General features: G+C 44.7%; 1 protein-coding gene across 2 annotated transcripts in view; it reads right to left on the reverse strand.

Moving 5' to 3' along the window:
• LOC132894017 (zinc finger protein 551-like) overlaps positions 1 to 21,690 on the reverse strand; it is a 67,261-nt gene that overhangs the window by 8,622 nt on the left and 36,949 nt on the right. For both annotated transcript variants that reach the window (XM_060933202.1, XM_060933203.1), the window contains 2 exons: positions 14,035 to 14,102; positions 13,684 to 13,874 (listed from right to left, as the gene is read on the reverse strand). In XM_060933202.1, the coding sequence (XP_060789185.1) occupies positions 13,684 to 13,874; positions 14,035 to 14,102 (259 nt within the window). The remainder of the gene's footprint in view (positions 1 to 13,683; positions 13,875 to 14,034; positions 14,103 to 21,690) is intronic.

Genomic DNA, 21,690 nt, shown 5'->3' on the forward strand with positions numbered 1-21,690 from the left:
TAACAGCAATCCCCAGGTAAAAGTTCTGTGAGGGCGCTGGACTCACCAACAGCTAGCCACGTCTCAGTCACACAGAGAAAATCCAGTCCTCAGGAAGTAAGGAAATCCTTCAGGATGAAAGTTTTGTTCACTAGCGACCTAGCATTGACGAGCCCAAACTTGGCAGGAATCGGCGGATCCACGGTAATAACCGTCCGGGGGGCCTGACACAAAGGCCATAGGTTGCACAAATTCACCCCGCGCCAGCGAGGCTGAGGAGAGCAGGGGCCGCGGGGCTGGAGCATCTCATCCGGGCCGACGACAGGTACCAGCCAGGCATCAACAGGGTCCAGCGAGCGTCGAGAAATAACAAGGCAAGGCACTGCTCCATACTTAGTCCAAGAAATCTTGGAAGTGCGCGACAAACAGGCCTTCAGCCTTACCAGTTGACCGCTGCGTTTACCCCGGCGGCGGTGGCGTTTACACCGGAGAGATGGAGCTGGGGCGCAGCAGAGGTAAGCTGGGATCCCCGATAGGAAAGGGGGCAAAGACTTTTGTCCACCATGATCAAACCCCACCAGATCTTTGGTAGAAACTTGAATATCTAACAGTGTTTGGCGATCATACACCAGTAGCAAGTAGACATTTAGACTGACAAGTGACAGATAAAGCACAAACACACATAAGGCTGGCAGAGACAGACAGCAGGCCACGCACACTGGTGCCATCTTGGATGGTCTCCAATTCTTGGCCCCCACTTCTCCTCCACCCGCACGTTGAGCACCGGCTCTCCACAGGGCTGTGTGCTGAGCCCCCTCCTGCACTGCCTCTACACCCATGACTGTAGTTTGACCCACAACAACAACCTTATCGTCAAGTTTGCTGATGACACCACAGTGGTCAGACTCATCTCAAAGGGAGACGAGGCAGCCTACAGAGAGGAGGTCCTGAAGTTGGCAGCCTGGTGTTCAGAGAATAACCTCGCTCTGAACACCAAGAAAAGCTTATCGCTGACTTCAGGAAGCACAGCACTGACCTAGCCCCCCTTTACATAAATAACGAGTATGTGGAGAGGGTCAACACCTTCCGGTTTCTCGGCGTCCTCATCTCTGCCGACATCTCCTGGTCAGAGAACATTACAGCAGTCATTAAGAAGGCTCAGCAGCAGCTACACTTCCTGAGAGTCCTCAGGAAGCACAAGCTGAACTCCAACCTTCTGCTGACCTTCTACCGCTCATCCATCGAGAGCCTGCTGACGTACTGTATCACAGTATGGTACGGCAGCTGCACTGCTGCAGACAGGGAGAGGCTCCAGAGAGTAGTAAAGACAGCACGGAAGATCATCGGCTGCCCTCTCCCCTCCCTGATGGACATTTACACCTCCCGCTGCCTTAGCAGAGCTAAGAACATTATCAAGGACAGCTCCCACCCTGGCATTGATCTGTTTGACCTGTTGCCCTCAGGGAGGCGCGACAGGTGCATCAGGACAAAAACAAATAGATTCAAAAACAGCTTCTTTCCAAAAGCGATAACCACCCTGAACTCGAATATGCTCTGACTTTATAGTCTAACCCCCCTGTTCAATACTTTATAATATGACTCTCTCTGTGCAATACTTTATAATGTACAATACCTCACTCCATAATGTGAAACGCAACACATACACCTCAGGACTGTGCACCTTACACTCACCCCTTTTTTTCCCTTCTTTTCTACATGCTGTTTGCACTGTTATTGGAATTGCTTTTAATCTCATTGTACATGGATATAGTGACAATAAAGGCATTCTATTCTATCTGGTATGTCTCAAGCTGCAATGTGCCATATATTCCTTCATGTAAGCAATACCGGACAATGTGCAATATAAAGTGCAATATCTCTCCTGCCGCCGCCCCCCCCTTCCCCATATCTTATTCTTTTTATATTTGTATATGTAAATAATTTATTTTAATTTATCTAGAAGTTTTCTCTATTTATCTCGTCTCGTCTTCTTCCGCTTTATCTGGGGCCGGGTCGCGGAGGCAGCAGTCTGAGCATGGAAGCCCAAACTTCCCTTTCCCCAGACACCTCGGCCAGCTCCTCGGGAAGAACACCGAGGTGTTCCCAGGCCAGCCGAGAGACATAGTCCCTCCAGCGTGTCCTGGGTATTCCCCGGGCCCTCCTCCCGGGGGAACATGCCTGGAACACCTCCCCAGGGAGGCGTCCAGGAGGCATCCGAAAAAGATGCCCGAGCCACCTCAGCTGATTACTCTCAATGTGGAGGAGCAGCGGCTCTACTCCGAGCTCCTCCTGAGTGACTGTGCTTCTCACCCTATCTCTAAGGGAGCGCCCAGCCACCCTGCGAAGGAAACTCATTTCGGCCGCTTGTATCCGCAAATCTTGTTCTTTCGGTCATTACCCGGACTGAAAGAAAATGGCACAAATCTAAACTTCACATCCATTATCAAATCCATAAAGAGATGCTTTGTAATTATAATTATGAAATTTGTAAAGCAAGACAGTCTTTCTTCTCCAACATCATCAGCAGGAATATGAACAATGCCCGTGTGCTATTTTCAACAGTAGAGAAGCTAACTAATGCCCCACCACAATTAGCACCCGAACTTCTATCAGTTAATAAATGCAATGAGTTTGCATCTTTTTTCAAAGGTAAAATTGATAAAATAAGGCAGAATATTTCTCATAATATATCTCAGTTGCAAAAAATTGAAAAACTGCAATCACCAATGACACAGATAGATAACTTTAATACAATGTCAGAATTTTGTTTAATTGATTATGAGACTCTTGAAAAAACTGTACAAAATCTCAGTTCCTCAACATCTGAACTGGACATTCTGCCCACCAACTTTTTTAAGTCTGTTCTTCATCTTATAATTACAGATGTGCTTCAAATTATAAATACATCCTTGGAGACTGGCGTTGTTCCTGTGTCCCTAAAAAAAGCTGTTGTAAAGCCCCTTATTAAAAAAAATAATCTGGATCCTTCAGTATTAAATAACTACAGGCCAATATCAAATCTACCATTCATCGGGAAAATCCTGGAAAAAATTGTCTTCAATCAATTAACTGCCTTCTTGATATCAAACAGCCGTTTTGATAATTTTCAGTCAGGATTTCATGCCAATCATAGCACTGAAACAGCGCTGATTAAAGTTATAAATGACATACGTCTTAATACTGATGCAGGCAAAACATCGGTCCTGGTATTACTGGACCTCAGTGCAGCTTTTGATACTGTTGATCACAACATACTGCTATATCGACTTGAACACTGGGTTGGATTGACTGGTAAAGTTATCAATTGGTTGAAATCATACTTAAAAGATAGAAGCTTCTTTGTTACCCTGGGAAATTGTTCCTCAACGTCAATGCCCTTGACCTGTGGTGTCCCCCAGGGGTCGATTCTTGGACCATTACTTTTCAACCTTTATATGCTCCCACTTGGGCAAATTATCAATAAAAATTCAATTTTGTATCACTGCTATGCAGATGATACCCAAATTTATTTTGCTCTATCACCTAATGATTATGCCCCCCTTGAATGTCTCTACCAGTGTATCGATCAAATCAACAACTGGATGTCACAAAATTTTCTTCAGCTGAACACAGATAAAACAGAAGTAATTCTATTTGGAAAAAAAGATGAAAGACTCAGGATTACCACTATTCTTGACACAAAAGGGATTAAAACTAAAGAAATGGTTAAAAATCTTGGTGTTTTCATTGACAGCGAGCTAAACTTTGACAGTCACATGAAAGCAATCACTAAAACGGCATTTTATCACCTAAAAAACATTTCCAAACTAAGAGGACTTATGTCAAAAAATGATCTGGAAAAACTAATACATGCCTTCATCTCTAGTAGGGTTGATTACTGCAATGGCCTTTTCACAGGCTTGCCAAAAAAGACTATCAAACGACTTCAGCTGGTTCAAAATGCAGCGGCGAGGGTTCTCACACGAACAAAAAGAACAGAGCACATTACTCCAATTCTAAGGTCCCTTCACTGGCTTCCAGTAAGCTATAGAATTGACTTTAAAGTATTGCTGCTGGTATACAAATCTCTAAATGGGACAGGGCCCAATTACCTCTCTGATATGTTGCAGCGGCCTAACCCAATCAGATCTACCAGATCAAAACAGAAAAATTTACTATTAAAACCAGTTGTTAAAACAAAGTGTGGTGAAGCAGCTTTTAGCTACTATGCAGTACAGCTATGGAACCAACTGCCAGAGGACATTAAAAATGCTCCTGCTGTTGGCAGCTTCAAATCTAGGTTAAAGACCAAGCTGTTTTCAGATGCTTTCTGTTAAATAATTAATATTTTTACATTTTTTATAATCTTTACTTTCTCTGCATGTTTTAACTTTAACTTTATTCTATTTTATTCCGCTGGTTTCTTTTTCTCCCTTTTCTTTTTGGCATTTTATTATTTTATTTCTACTATTGTTTAATTCTTATTATTTTCTTTTAATTCTTTTAATTAATTGTTTTAGAATAAAAATAAAATTATTTTATGTAATTTTTTTTCTCTATTGTTTACTGTTTTTGTTTTTACTTCTGTAAAGCACATTGAACTGCCATTGTGTATGAAATGTGCTATATAAATAAACTTGCCTTGCCTTGCCTTACCCAAATCTCATGACCATAGGTGAGAGTCGGAACGTAGATCGACCAGTAAATTGAGAGCTTCGCCTTTTGGCTCAGCTCCTTCTTCACCACGACAGACCGGTAAAGCGACCGCATCACTGCGGAGGCTGCACCGATCCGCCTGTCGATCTCACGCTCCATCCTTCCCTCACTCGTGAACAAGATCCCGAGATACTTAAACTCCTCCACTTGAGGCAGGACTTCTACACCAACCTGGAGAGGGCAAGCCACCCTTTTCCGGTCGAGAACCATGGCCTCGAACTTGGAGGTGCTGATTCTCATCCCAGCCGCTTCACACTCGACTGCAAACCGCCCCAGTGCATGCTGAAGGCCCTGGTTTGAAGAAGCCAACAGGACAACATCATCCGCAAAAAGCAGAGATGAAATCCTGTGGTTCCCAAACAGGATTCCTTCCGGCCCCTGGTGCGCCTAGAAATTCTGTCCATAAAAATTATGAACAGAACCGGTGACAAAGGGCAGCCCTGCTGGAGTCCAACATGCACTGGGAGCAGGTCTGACTTACTGCCGGCAATGCGAACCAGACTCCTGCTCCGTATGTACAGGGACCGGACAGCCCTTAGCAAAGAGCCCCAAACCCCATACTCCCGAAGCACCCCCCACAGAATACCACGAGGGACACGGTCGAATGCCTTCTCCAGATCCACAAAGCACATGTGGACTGGTTGGGCAAACTCCCATGAACCCTCGAGCACCCTATGAAGGGTATAGAGCTGGTCCAGTGTTCCGCGACCAGGACAAAAACCGCATTGTTCCTCCTGGATCCGAGGTTCGACTATTGGTCGAATTCTCCTCTCCAGTACCCTGGAGTAAACCTTCCCTGGGAGGCTGTGAAGTGTGATTCCCCTATAATTGGAGCACACTCTCCGGTCCCCTTTCTTAAAATGAGGGACCACCACCCCAGTCTGCCACTCCAGAGGCACTGTCCCCGACTGCCACGCGATGTTGCAGAGGCGTGTCAACCAAGACAGCCCCACAACATCCAGAGACTTGAGATACTCAGGGCGGATCTCATCCACCCCCGGTGCCTTGCCACTGAGGAGCTTGCAAACCACCTCAGTGACTTCGGCTTGGGTAATGGACGAGTCCAACTCTGAGTCATCAGCCTCAGTCTCCTCAATGGAAGACATGACGGTGGGATTGAGGAGATCCTCAAAGTATTCCTTCCACCGCCCGACAATGTCCCCAGTCGAGGTCAACAGCTCCCCACCCGCACTGTAAACAGTGTTGGCAGAGTACTGCTTCCCCCTCCTGAGGCACCGGACGGTTTGCCAGAATTTCTTCGAGGCCGACCAATAGTCCTTCTCCATGGCCTCCCCGAACTCCTCCCAGTTCTGAGTTTTTGCCTCCGCAACTGCCCGAACTGCGGCACGCCTGGCCTGCCAATACCCGTCAGCTGCCTCAGGAGTCCTGGAGGTCAACATGGCCTGATAGGACTCCTTCAGCTTGACGGCATCCCTTACTTCTGGTGTCCATCACCGGGTTCGGGGATTGCCGCCACGACAGGCACCGGAGACCTTGCGGCCACAGCTCCGAACAGCTGCTTCTACAATGGAGGTAGAGAACATGGTCCACTCAGACTCAATGTCCCCCGCCTCCCTCGGAAGCTGGGAAAAGCTCTCCCGGAGGTGGGAGTTAAAGACCCCCCCGACAGAGTGCTTGGCCAGACGTTCCCAGCAGACCCTCACCATACGTTTGGGCCTGCCAGGTCTGTCTGGCTTCCTCCTCCAGCAGCGGATCCAACTCACCACCAGGTGGTGATCAGTTGACAGCTCAGCCCCTCTCTTCACCCGAGTGTCCAAGACATAGGGCCGGAGATCAGATGAAATGACAACAAAGTCTATCATCGACCTCCGACCTAAGGTGTCCTGGTGCCACAAGCACTTATGGACACCCCTATGCTCAAACATGGTGTTTGTTATGGACAAACCGTGACTAGCACAGAAGTCCAATAACAAAACACCACTCGGGTTCAGATCAGGGAGGCCATTCCTCCCAACCACGCCCCTCCAGGTGTCACTGTCGTCACCCACGTGAGCATTGAAGTCCCCCAGTAGCACAATGGAGTCCCCAGTCTGAGCACCCCTCAGTACCTCTCCCAGGGACTCCAAGAAGGCCGGATACTCTATACTGCTATTCAGCCCGTAGGCACAAACAACAGCAAGAGCCCTCTCCCCAATCCGAAGGCGCAGAGAGGCGACCCTCTCGTTCACTGGGGTAAACTCCATCACATGGCGGCTGAGCTGGGGAGCTATAAGTAAGCCCACACCAGCCCGCCGCCGCTCACCATGGGCGACTCCAGAGAAGTGGAGAGTCCAGCCCCTCTCGAGGAGCTGGGTTCCAGAGCCTAAGCTGTGCCTGGAGGTGAGCCCGACTATCTCTAGCCGGTACCTCTCAACCTCCCGCACAAGCTCAGGCTCTTTCCCCCCCAGCAAAGTGACATTCCATGTCCCAACAGCTCGCCGCTGTGTCCGGGGATCAGGTTGTCGAGGCCCCTGCCTTCGACTGTCGCCCAATCCACACTGCACCAGCCCCCTACTGCTACCTCTGTGGGTGGTGAACCCACAGGAGGTCGGGCCTACGTCACCTCTTCGGGCTGAGCCCGGCCGGGCCCCATGGGCAAAGGCCCGGCCACCAAGCGCTCGCATACGAGCCCCAACCCCGGGCCTGGCTCCAGGGTGGGGCCCCGGCTGTGCCATACCGGGCGACGTCACGGTCCTTGATTGTTTCTCCATAGGGTTTTGGTGAACTGCTCTTGGTCTGGCCTGTCACCTAGGACCTGTCTGCCTTGGGAAACCCTGACAGGGGCGTAATGCCCCCGACAACATAGCTCCTAGGATCATTCAAGCACACAAACCCCTCCACCACAATAAGGTGGCAGTTCTAGGAGGGGTTTCTCTATTTATTTCTCTATTTATTTCTCTATTTATTTTCTCTGTTTATCTGTAATGATGCTGCTGGAATCTTAATTTCCCTGAGGGAACCTGCCCAAAGGGGTCAATAAAGTTTTATCTAATCTAATCTAATCTAATCTAATCTAATCTAATCTAATCTAATCTAATGTGCTGCATGCAAACATCTTCATAGCACTGAGAAGGGCACATCGGTCTTTGAAACATTTCTGGCTGGGAGTCACCAAGATACTCCGAATAATTAAAACAAAACAAACAAAAAAACCTCCAGTGTCCCTGTGTTCTGTGCTTGGTGCCCACAATTACTATAATCTATTCCCCCCCAATTTCAGCTCTGTGAGCTTTGCTTTTTATGGAGCTTTTCTGGGCTTCACCAAATGCAAATCAGCTGGGGTGTGTGTGACTAAAACTGCAAATTTTATGGGTGATTTGCATTCAACAACAGGCATGTGAGAACAAAGTAGATCAGTTTTTTGTAAATCCTGCATTTCACTTTCTTTTTCAGTTCAGATTGACATATGCAAACATTTACACACAACTTGATTAAAAATTGAGGCCCAATGTAACCAAACTGTATAAGAGACAAAAAAAAAAAGTAACTTCCACTTAAATAGCTTTCTGTTGTGAAGGAAAATATATGTCCCAACGTAAAACCTGGTTTGTGCTAAAAAATGCAATTCTGAATTTAATCAGTAAAATCTGAAAGTGTAATAATTAAAGTACAACTAAATGACATGACCACAAGGTCAAAACTGAGCCCAGATCTGACTCTTACAAACCTATTTATAAAAACTTACAAGAAACATTACTGCTGTAGGTAGGACTGGGGTGTCCCTGTAAAGTAAAATAAGAAATTCCAGCTTGCATGCATATTTTATTTATATATATATATATATATATATATATATATATATATATATATATATATATATATAATACACAGTGTGTGTGTGTGTGTGTGTGTATATATATATATATATATATATATATATATATATATATATACACACACAGTGGTGCTTGAAAGTTTGTGAACCCTTTAGAATTTTCTATATTTCTGCATAAATATGACCTAAAGCATCATCAGATTTTCACACAAGTCCTAAAAGTAGATAAAGAGAACCCAGTTAAACAAATGAGACAAAAATATTATACTTGGTCATTTATTTATTGAGGAAAATGATCCAATATTACATATCTGTGAGTGGCAAAAGTATTTGAACCTTTGCTTTCAGTATCTGGTGTGATCCCCTTGTGCAGCAATAACTGCCACTAAACATTTGCGGTAACTGTTGGTCAGTCCTGCACACTGGCTTGGAGGAATTTGAGCCCATTCCTCCATACAGAACAGCTTCAACTCTGGGATGTTGGTGGGTTTCCTCACATGAACTGCTCACTTAAGGTCTTTCCACAACATTTCCATTGGATTAAGGTCAGGACTTTGACTTGGCCATTCCAAAACATTAACTTTATTCTTCTTTAACCATTCTTTGGTAGAACGACTTGTGTGCTTAGGGTCATTGTCTTGCTGCATGACCCACCTTCTCTTGAGATTCAGTTCATGGACAGATGTCCTGACATTTTCCTTTAGAATACACTGGTATAATTCAGAATTCATTGTTCCATCAATGATGGCAAGCCGCCCTGGCCCAGATGCAGCAAAACAGGCCCAAACCATGATACTACCACCACCATGTTTCACAGATGGGATAAGGTTCTTATGTTGGAATGCAGTGTTTTCCTTTCTCCAAACATAATGCTTCTCATTTAAACCAAAAAGTTCTATTTTGGTCTCATCCATACACAAAACATTTTTCCAATAGCCTTCTGGCTTGTCCATGTGATCTTTAGCAAACTGCAGACGAGCAGTAATGTTCTTTTTGGAGAGCAGTGGCTTTCTCCTTGCAACCCTGCCATGCACACCATTGTTGTTCAGTGTGCTCCTGATGGTGTACTCATGAACATTAACATTAGCCAATGTGAGAGAGGCCTTCAGTTGCTTAGAAGTTACCCTGGGGTCCTTTGTGACATCGCCGACTATTACACGCCTTGCTCTTGGAGTGATCTTTGTTGGTCGACCACTCCTGAGGAGGGTAACAATGGTCTTGAATTTCCTCCATTTGTACACAATCTGTCTGACTGTGGATTGGTGGAGTCCAAACTCTTTCGAGATGGTTTTGTAACCTTTTCCAGCCTGATGAGCATCAACAACACTTTTTCTGAGGTCCTCAGAAATCTCCTTTGTTTGTGCCATGATACACTTCCACAAACATGTGTTGTGAAGATCAGACTTTGATAGATCCCTGTTCTTTAAATAAAACAGGGTGCCCACTCACACCTGATTGTCATCCCATTGATTGAAAACACCTGACTCGAATGTCACCTTCAAATTAACTGCTAATCCTAGAGGTTCACATACTTTTGCCACTCACAGATATGTAATATTGGATCATTTTCCTCAAAAAATAAATGACCAAGTATAATATTTTTGTCTCATTTGTTTAACTGGGTGCTCTTTATCTACTTTTAGGACTTGTGTGAAAATCTGATGATGTTTTAGGTCATATTTATGCAGAAATATAGAAAATTCTAAAGGGTTCACAAACTTTCAAGCACCACTGTGTATATATATATATATATATATATATATACACACACACACACACATACACACACACACACACACACACAATGGGCAAAAAAGTATTTAGTCAGCCACCAATTGTGCAAGTTCTCCCACTTAAAAAGATGAGAGAGGCCTGTAATTTTCATCATAAGTATACCTCAACTATGAGAGACAAAATGAAAAAAAAAATCCAGAAAATCACATTGTCTCATCTCGTCTTCTTCCGCTTATGCGGGACACTCCAGGTCCTTATATTGAAAATCACATTGTCTGATTTTTAAAGAATTTATTTGCAAATTGTGGTAGAAAATAAGTATTTGATCAATAACAAAAGTTCATCTCAATACTTTGTTATATACCCTTTGTTGGCAATGACAGAAGTCAAACGTTTTCTGTAAGTCTTCACAAGGTTTTCACACACTGTTGCTGGTATTTTGGCCCATTCCTCCATGCAGATTTCCTCTAGAGCAGTGATGTTTTGGGGGCTGTCGCTGGGCAACACGGACTTTCAACTCCCTCCAAAGATTTTCTATGGGGTTGAGATCTGGAGACTGGCTAGGCCACTCCAGTACCTTGAAATGCTTCTTACGAAGCCACTCCTTCGTGCCCGGGCGATGTGTTTGGGATCAGTGTCATGCTGAAAGACCCAGCCACGTTTCATCTTCAATGCCCTTGCTGATGGAAGGAGGTTTTCACTCAAAATCTCACGATACATGGCCCCATTCATTCTTTCCTTTACACAAATCAGTCGTCCTGGTCCCTTTGCAGAAAAACAGCCCCAAAGCATGATGTTTCCACCCCCATGCTTCACAGTAGGTATGGTGTTCTTTGAATGCAACTCAGCATTCTTTCTCCTCCAAACACGACAAGTTGAGTTTTTACCAAAAAGTTCTATTTTGGTTTCATCTGACCATATGACATTCTCCCAATCCTCTTCTGGATCATCCAAATGCTCTCTAGCAAACTTCAGACGGGCCTGGACATGTACTGGCTTACGCAGGGGGACACGTCTGGCACTGCAGGATTTGAGTCCCTGGCGGCGTAGTGTGTTACTGATGGTAGCCTTTGTTACTTTGGCCCCAGCTCTCTGCAGGTCATTCACTAGGTTCCCCCGTGTGGTTCTGGGATTTTTGCTCACCGTTCTTGTGATCATTTTGACCCCATGGGGTGAGATCTTGCGGGGAGCCCCAGATCAAGGGAGATTATCAGTGGTCTTGTATGGCTTCCATTTTCTAATAATTGCTCCCACAGTTGATTTCTTCACACCAAGCTGCTTACCTATTGCAGATTCAGCCTTCCCAGCCTGGTGCAGGTCTACAACTTTGTTTCTGGTGTCCTTTGACAGCTCTTTGGTCTTGGCCATAGTGGAGTTTGGAGTGTGACTGTTTGAGGTTGTGGACACGTGTCTTTTATACTGATAACAAGTTCAAACAGGTGCCATTAATACAGGCAACAAGTGGAGGACAGAGGAGCCTCTTAAAGAAGAGGTTACAGGTCTGTGAGAGGCAGAAATCTTGCTTGTTTGTAGGTGATGAAACACTTATTTTACAGAGGAATTTCCAATTAATTCATTAAAACCCCTCCTAGAACTGCTACCTTATTGTGGTGGAGGGGTTTGTGTGCTTGAATGATCCTAGGACCTATGTTGTCGGGGGCATTATGCATACATGTCACCGGTTCTGTTCATAATTTTTATGGACAGAATTTCTAGGTGCAGCCAGGGGCCGGAAGGAATCCTGTTTGGGAACCACAGGATTTCATCTCTGCTTTTTGCAGATGATGATGTCCTGTTGGCTTCTTCAAACCAGGGCCTCCAGCATGCACTGGGGCGGTTTGCATTTGAGTGTGAAGCGGCTGGGATGAGAATCAGCACCTCCAAGTGCGAGGCCATGGTTCTTGACCGGAAAAGGGTGGCTTGCCCTCTCCAGGTTGGTGGAGAAGTCCTGCCTCAAGTGGAGGAGTTTAAGTATCTCAGGATCTTGTTCACGAGTGAGGGAAGGATGGAGCATGAGATCGACAGGCGAATTGGTGCAGCCTCCGCAGTGATGCGGTCGCTTTACCGGTCCGTCGTGGTGAAGAAGGAGCTGAGCCAAAAGGCGAAGCTCTCAATTTACCGGTCGATCTACGTTCCGACTCTCACCTATGGTCATGAGCTTTGGGTAATGACCAAAAGAACAAGATCGCGGATACAAGCAGCCGAAATGAGTTTCCTTCGCAGGGTGGCTGGGCGCTCCCTTAGAGATAGGGTGAGAAGCACAGTCACTCGGAAGGAGCTTGGAGTAGAGCCGCTGCTCCTCCACATCGAGAGGAATCAGCTGAGGTGGCTCGGGCATCTTTTTCGGATGCCTCCTGGACGCCTCCCTGGGGATGTGTTCCAGGCATGTCCCCCCGGGGAAGACCCAGGACACGCTGGAGAGACTATGTCTCTCGGCTGGCCTGGTAACGCCTCGGTGTTCTTCCCGAGGAGCTGGCCAAGGTGTCTGGGGAAAGGGAAGTTTGGGCTTCCATGCTTAGACTGCTGCGTCCGCGACCCGGTCCCGGATAAAGTGGAAGAAGACGAGACGAGATTCATTAAAAATCCTACAATGTGATTTCCTGGAGTCTTTTCCCCCCATTCTGTCTCTCATAGTTGAAGCGTACCTATGATGAAAATTACAGGCCTCTCTCATCTTTTTAAGTGGGAGAACTTGCACAACTGGTGGCTGACTAAATACTTTTTTGCCCCACTGTATAACACACACACACACACACACACACACACACACACACACACACACACACACACACACACACACAGGACCTAGTTGCCGGAGTTAGATGGTGTTATTCAAAAAGACAAACATAATTGTGAAAACAGCACATAAGAATATATAAGTAACTAGATATTGGAGAAAAACCTCTATAACCTCTTAGACTATAGTAACACCTTGCTGTCTGGTTGTTCCTGCAGGCACAAACAACTACCAATTAAACAAATCTCCCCTACCTTATGCGCACTGCATTGGCTCCCAGTAAAGTTACAAATTCATTATAGTAGCAATGACCTAAAAAGCACTAAACGGTCTCAACCCACAATACCTGAGCCAATGTTTTTTTTTTTAATGTCTGCCATGCCTGGTTTAATCAAAACGTGCAGGTTCTTTATTAGTACCTAGAATAATGAACTACTATAGCAGCTGCCCAGAGCCTTTTGTTAAAAAGCTCCCCAACTATGGAACAATCTTCTCATTTTTAAACTGAAGTATTCTCCATCATTAATTTTGAAGATACTGATTTATTCAAGCATTTTATTAAATAACTTTTTTGAGGGTAAAGGTGCAGATCTTAGGGTTCATGACTTCAAGAAAGCTATGGTCGAGCTATACGTGTTAGTCTTTGTGCCTGATGGGATGCCAGTGCCCGATCTGGAAAAACATCGAATGTCAAGACTCCAAATTATACAAATATAATTGAATAGAACTGAAATGATTTGCAGTATGTATGGACAGACTTTACCATTGATGGAGCAATTTTTGTTCCAGAGGAAGTCAAATGAAAGATTGAGCTCTTTGGTATACTCCTCTTCATACCACACCAAGAGCTCCTGTCCTGGGTTAATGGGTCGACAGCAACGATACAGAATTCCCCCTCGATACTGAAATGCTACAAGATTCTGTTCTTCATCATTACAGGTGCAATTCACATACCTAAAAGAATGAGGCAAAGTAGCAAAAAAAGGTAAAAATCAGATCAGAGTTACAGCCTGAGAGAAAGCATGGGGGAGATATCAGAGCCAGGAAGAAAAAAATTCTTCCAACAAATTAGGAGCTGTAAAATCAAAGACCTGACAACTGATGTATTCCTCACCTCATCCAATTAGCATGCATGTCTCTTTTGCCATCTATGTTTTCTTCACACTTCCTGGTCCTGCGTATCTGTAGAAAAATTACAGATTTATATTTCCTTCATTAAGTCAGTCCATGCCTTCAAATTAATTGAGATACACAGGAACAGAGGTGGGTAGAGTTAGTAAAAAAAACTGTACTAGTAAAAGCATAGCCACTTTATAATAACTACTCAAGTAGAATTAAATTGCTCAACAAAATAATGACTTGAATAAGAGTAAAAACAAATGACATACAGTGAATACTCAAGTAGTGAATGACTTCATATTAACTGTGGGTGGTAAAAGAGAGCAACTGGACTTTCTTGAAGATTCTTGAAGACGTTTCACCTCTCATCAGAAAGGCTTCTTCAGTTCTGTCTGACTAATGCCGCTTTTCCACTACAAACGCGGCTGAGCCGTGCCGTGCCGAGTCGAGCTGAGTCGAGCTGAGCGGGGCTATTGAAGTTGCATTTCGACTACAACCGCGCTGAACCGTGCTGGCTGGAAGTGGGTGGACACATTGGGTGGAGTTAGCGAAAGTGGGTGGACGTCACGTGATGTCGTTAAGCAGCGCAAACAGTGACATCAGTGACAGTGGCGGAACAAGTCAGAGCCGGGCCGGGGGCGGGGCAAATGACCGGGCATTTTATTAAAGCTTATCATAACATCATTTTAGGCTACAAAATGTCCGCAACTGCGGTGTTTACCAATTTCAACACTACCGGGTGCAACTTTATTTAGTACATCAAGTCCTTCAAACGAACATGTAACTCAGAAACAAAAAACATTAGGATACTGTACATGGCTCATAATAAAACATCAATAGCCTATACTGCGCACATTATTTGAAGGGCATACGAATGAGCGCTCAGAGGCTGCAGCGGTGACAGGAAGAGTCAGAAATAAAAGGAGGGCGGTGCAAACCTCACTGAATGCACTGTGTTTACCAATTTCAACACTACGGGGTGCAACTATGTTATTTTGTACATTAAGTCCTTCAAACGAACATGTAACTCAAACAAAAAAACATTAGGCGGCATACTGTACATGGCTCATAATAAAACATCAATAGCCTACTGCACGCATTATTTGAAGGGCATACGACGAGCCTTGCGCTCCGCGAACTCGTCCACGATGCTCTGTATGTCACTGATTCAGTGATCTTTTAAGCGGTAGTCTCACGACCCGAATAGTAAACAATAAACATGGAGGACATGGAGTCATTAGTGTTGCTGGTCTTGGTGCTGTGGCTTGTTGTCACCGACAACGCCAACAGATACTGGCAAGAGCGTATAGATGAGGCGAGGCGCATAAGGCTTCAGAAATTCTCGTAATTCATAATTCTTCTTCTTCCGGGTTTGCGGTGTTTACAGATCCCAGCGCGCTCGCGGGGCGTGTGTGGGCATGTGAGGACACTCCTCCTCACCAATCAGTGCACAGGGGAGTGTCTGCTCACGCCTCCAGCCTCACTCGGCACGGTTTGGCTCGCTTCAGCCCCACTCCAAAACGGTGCGAGTTTTAGGGGCTAAGCAGGGCTGAAACGAGCTGAGTCGTGCTGGTTTTTGGTAGTCGAAACGCGAGCCGTGTCGGGCTGAAGTGAGCTGAAGCGAGCTGAAGTGAGCTGAAAAAGGGTAGTGGAAAAGGGCCATAATAGGGTGTATCAGGTATTTATCCTCTCATGGATGAAAAGCTCATCTAAGGTGTCGTTGAGTCATCCTGTTGGTGTGGGTCACTGGGGGCTGGATGTGAACGGCCTTGAGAGTCGTTAGGGTGATCAATGGATCGCCCGTTAAGGTGATCAATGGAATGCTGATTCTCTCTGTCCTCCTGTAAGTCACTGAAAACAGCTGGGTTTTGGTGTGCATTCAGTTGTCTGGGAAGTGTGCCAAGGACTGCATTGTAGGTGGCTGATAAATGATGTCTTAGACCCCCACCTCTGTTCAGTGATGGCCATTCCAGGTTGACAAAAATGGCTTCTTTAACTCCTCGCTCATACCAACGATCCTCTCTGGCTAAAATGCGTACGTTGCAATCCTGAAATGAGTGTCCTTTGTTAAGATGAAGGTAGACAGCAGAGTCCTGGCCTGAGGAACTGGCTCTCCTGTGTTGATCCATGCACCTGTGAAGCGGTTGTTTTGTTTCCCCAATATACGAGTCCGTGCATTCCTCACTGCACTGAATTGCATACACTACGTTGTCCTGTTTGTGTCTGGGTATTCTGTCCTTAGGGTGGACCAGTTTCTGCTTCAGGGTGTTACTGGGTCTGAAATGTACCAGAACGTTGTGTTTGTAGAAGATCCTCCTGAGTTTCTCAGATAGACCAGAAATGTAAGGAATGACAATGTTCTTGCGTTTGTTCCTGTTATCCTCCTTGTCTGTTCTGTTCCTTTTTCTGCTCTTGAAGAAAGCCCAGTTGGGATACCTGTAGTTCTTAAGTGCTTTCTTGATGTGATTCTGTTCCTTCTCTTTTCCCTCTACTGTTGCAGGGATGTTCTGAGCCCTGTGTTGCAAGGTCCTAATGATCCCCAATTTGTGTTCCAGTGGGTGGTGAGAGTCGAAGAGTAGGTACTGGTCTGTGTGTGTGGGTTTCCAGTAGACCTCGATGCTAAGACTTCTGTCTTGTCTAATGTGTACATCACAATCCAAGAAGGCTAGATTATTCCCACTGACGTCCTCCCGAGTGAAATTGATGTTGATATCCACTGCATTGATGTGCTTAGAGAAGGCTTCCACTTCATGGGTTTTGATTTTAACCCAGGTGTCATCCACATATCTGAACCAGTGGCTGGGAGCAACTCCTGAAAAAGTAGTCAAAGCTTTATGTTCCACTTCCTCCATGTAAAGATTGGCCACAATAGGGGACACCGGTGAGCCCATGGCGCAGCCATGCTTCTGTCTGTAGAAACTTTCATTAAACTGGAAATAAATGGTAGTCAGGCAGAGGTCAAGCAGGGTGCAAATCTGGTCCGTGGTGAGGCTCGTTCTATCCAGTAAGATGCTGTCTTGAAGGACTCTCAAGGCTGTTCACATCCAGCCCCCAGTGACTCACACCAACAAGTTGACTCAATGACACCTTAGATGAGCTTTTCACCCATGAGAGGATAAATACCTGATGCTCCCTACCAGTCAGACAGAAATGAAGAAGCCTTTCGGATGAGAGGTGAAACGTCTTCAAGAATCTTCAAGCAAGTCCAGTTGCTCTCTTTTACCACCCACAGTATGACCTGGATGACTGAGAATCTTCACAGACATAACTTCATATTATTTATTACATCTAATTTAACAGGGGTGCTATGGTAGTGCACTGGTTAGCACTGTTGCCTCACAGCAAGAAGGTTCTGGGTCTGAATCTTGCAGCTGACTGGGGCCTTTCTGTGTGGAGTTTGTATATTCTCCCCGTGCCTGCATGGATTTCCTGCAGGCGCTCCAGTTTCCTCCCACAGTCCAAAGACATGCGGATTAGGTCAACTGGCTCCTCTCAATTGCCCGTGTGTGAATAGTTATTTGTCTCTGTGTTAGTCCTGTGACAGATTGGCCAAGTGCCCAGGGTGTATACACACCCAGAGTCAGCTGGTATTGGATCCAGCTTTCCCCGCAACCCTGACAGGTAAGGTACAGTGGTACTTGAAAGTTTGTGAACCCTTTAGAATTTTCTATATTTCTGCATAAATATGACCTAAAACATCATCAGATTTTCACGCAAGTCCTAAAAGTAGATAAAGAGAACCCAGTTAAACAAATGAGACAAAAATATTATACTTGGTCATTTATTTATTGAAGAAAATGATCCAATATTACATATCTGTGAGTGGCAAAAGTATGTGAACCTCTAGGATTAGCAGTTAATTTGAAGGTGAAATTAGAGTCAGGTGTTTTCAATCAATGGGATGACAATCAGGTGTGAGTGGGCACCCTGTTTTATTTAAAGAACAGGGATCTATCAAAGTCTGATCTTCACAACACATGTTTGTGGAAGTGTATCATGGCACGAACAAAGGAGATTTCTGAGGACTTCAGAAAAAGTGTTGTTGATGCTCATCAGGCTGGAAAAGGTTACAAAACCATCTCTCAAGAGTTTTGACTCCACCAATCCACAGTCAGACAGATTGTGTACAAATGGAGAAAATTCAAGACCATTGTTACCCTCCTCAGGATTGGTCAACCAACAAAGATCACTCCAAGAGCAAGGCGTGGAATAGTCGGCGAGGTCACAAAGGACCCCAGGGTAACTTCTAAGAAACTGAAGGCCTCTCTCACATTGGCTAATGTTAATGTTCATGAGTCCACCATCAGGAGAACACTGAACAACAATGGTGTGCATGGCAGGGTTGCAAGGAGAAAGCCACTGCTCTCCAAAAAGAACATTGCTGCTCGTCTGTAGTTTGCTAAAGATCACGTGGACAAGCCAGAAGGCTATTGGAAAAATGTTTTGTGGATGGATGAGACCAAAATAGAACTTTTTGGTTTAAATGAGAAGCGTTATGTTTAGAGAAAGGAACACTCCATTCCAGCATAAGAACCTTATCCCATCTGTGAAACATGGTGGTGGTAGTATCATGGTTTGGGCCTGTTTTGCTGTATCTGGGCCAGGACGGCTTGCCATCATTGATGGAACAATGAATTCTGAATTATACCAGCGAATTCTAAAGGAAAATGTCAGGACATCTGTCCATGAACTGAATCTCAAGAGAAGGTGGGTCATGCAGCAAGACAACGATCCTAAACACACAAGTCGTTCTACCAAAAAATGGTTAAAGAAGAATAAAATTAATGTTTTGGAATGGCCAAGTCAAAGTCCTGACTTTAATCCAATCGAAATGTTGTGGAAGGACCTGAAGCGAGCAGTTCATGTGAGGAAACCCACCACCATCCCAGAGTTGAAGCTGTTCTGTACGGAGGAATGAGCTAAAATTCCTCCAAGCCAGTGTGCAGGACTGATCAACAGTTACCGGAAACGTTTAGTTGCAGTTATTGGTGCACAAGGGGTCACACCAGATACTGAAAGCAAAGGTTCACATACTTTTGCCACTCACAGATATGTAATATTGGATCATTTTCCTCAATAAATAAATGACCAAGTATAATATTTTTTGCCTCATTTGTTGAACTGGATTATCTTTATCTACTTTTAGGACTTGTGGGAAAATCTAATGATGTTTTAGGTCATATTTATGCAGAAATCTAGAAAATTCTAAAGGGTTCACAAACTTTCAAGCACCACTGTATATAGATGATGTATAGGTAATCCAAAACAAAAATTTAAAGTATCTTGTCTAATAAACACAACATAAAATCTGCTCATTCAACTATTCTTCCTAATAATTTTTTTTAATTAATTAAATATTTACCAAACAATTAAGGCAATTTTGCCACAGATTAGGAAAGGATCTTCCAGTCCAGGATAAAAAGGAGTGAGACAAGAGCCATGAGAGAGACCAATACAAATAAACTGACTTTACAAAGAATCTCATCTCAGAACTTGCTGAAATAACATGCAATCATATTTGAAGAATGAAAATATGCTACTGGATGTGTTAGCAGCATTCATGTTTCTGAATCGGAAAGGTTTACAGGTTAAAACTCTACAAATTCAACAGTGCGCTTTTTAAAGCAAGCACAAGAGTCAGACACACATTCCCTAACTAAGCTCAATTTAGATTAACGTCAGTGATAACTTCTGTATTGACATCCTCGGTTTACTGTCTTACGTTGATAAATGTTAAAACTGTGTTTGGACTAGTTGATAATGGCAGTGGATACTGTAAAGTTAACGTTACTTATCTCAAATCAAACGGTGTTGTGTCTGAAAAGATTCAAAGATTTATCTTAAAGAAATTTGGTATTCATGAAAATTCATGTTATTTGTGAAAATGAACTTGTGTAGATTTAACCTTGACTGATGAGCAATAAAACATAACTGCCATGAGTTACTGGAGATTTAAACACGGATTCCAGTCAAGCCGGAAAATCTGCATGCCCCTTTCACCTTCTCCACGTTTTATGTTACAGACTTATTCTACAATAGACTGAGTTCATTTTTTGCCTCAAACATCTACACACAATCGCCAATAATTACGAAGTGAAAACAGGTTTCTAGAAAATATGCAATTTTATTTTACTGACAAAAATAGGTTATTTAGGAGTTACATATCTGTACACACCCTTAGCCTAATACTTGATTGATGCACCTTTGGCAGCAATTACAGCTTCAAGGCGTCTTGGGAAAGAAGCTACGAGCTTGGCACACTCGTCTCTGGACATTTTTGCCCACTTCTCTTGGCATATCCTTGCAAGCTCCGTCAAGTTGGATGGGGGAGCATCGGTACACAGCCCATTTCAGCTCCTTCCACAGATGTTCAGTTGGATTCAGGTCTGGGCTCTGGCTGGGCCACTCAAGAACATTCACAGACTTTCTCCAAAGCCACTCCTTAATTCTCCTGGCTGTGTGCTTTGGGTCGTTGTCATGTTGGAAGGTCAACCTTCACCCCAGTCTGAGGTCCAGAGCGCTCTGGAGCAGGTTTTCTTCAAGGATCTTGGTGTACGTAGCTGCATTCATCCTTCCCTCTATCAGGACTAGTCGCCCCGTTCCGGCTGCTGAAAAACATCCCCACATCATGATACTGCCACCACCATGCTTCACTGTAGGGATGGCATTAGCCAGGTGATGAGCGGTGCCTGGTTTCCTCCAGACATGGCACTTGGTATTTAGGACAAAAAGTTCAGTTTTGGTTTCATCAGACCAGAGAATCTTGTTTCTCATGGTTTGAGAGTCCTCTAGGTGCCTTTTGGCAAACTCCAAGTGGGCTGTCATATGCCTTTTACTAAGGAGTGGCTTCTGTTGATCCACTATACCATAAAGGCCTGATTTGTGGAATGCTGCCTGAATGGTTGATCTTCTGAAAGGTTCTCCCATCTCCACAAGGATACGCTGGAGCTCTGTCAGAGTGACCCTTGGGTTCCTGCTCACCTCCCTGGCCAAGGCCCATCTTCCCCGATCGCTCAGTTTGGCTGGGCGGCAAGGTCTAGGAAGATTCTTGGTAGTTTCAAACTTCTTCCATTTACGAATGATGGTGACCAGTGTGCTCTTTGGGACCTGTAAAGCTGCAGCAATTTTTCTGTACCCTTCTCCAGATCTATGCCTTTGACACAATCCTGTTTCTGAGGTCTAAAGATAATTCCTTTGACCCCATGGCTTGGAGTTTGCTCTGACATGCACTGTCAACTGTGGGACCTTATATAGGCAGGTGTTGGCAATCCCCAATCATGTCCAATCAATTGAATTTACCACAGGTGGACTCCAATTATGTTGTAGAAACATCTCAAGCAGTATCAGTGGAAACAAAATGCACCTCAGCTCACTTTTGGGTGTCATACCAAAGGCAGAGACTCAGATTGTTTTGCAGGTCAAGGGGCCCACAGGGCCCCTCCTGGGAAAAAAACAGGGGCCCATTTCTACAATGGGGGGGCCCAGTGATTATCCTTCAGTTGAAGCGAACCTAGTGAGCGAAGCGAACCCAATGAACAGCTGGGGCAGCCCAGGGGCTGCTTTTTTCTTCTCAATTCTGTTTTTTTTTTGGTATTAGAAGCCATATGAAGCAATGTAAATGACAAAAATCAATGCTTCAACCAAATATATT

This window comes from Neoarius graeffei, chromosome 11 (assembly GCF_027579695.1).
Source record: "Neoarius graeffei isolate fNeoGra1 chromosome 11, fNeoGra1.pri, whole genome shotgun sequence".
Lineage (NCBI taxonomy): Eukaryota > Metazoa > Chordata > Actinopteri > Siluriformes > Ariidae > Neoarius > Neoarius graeffei.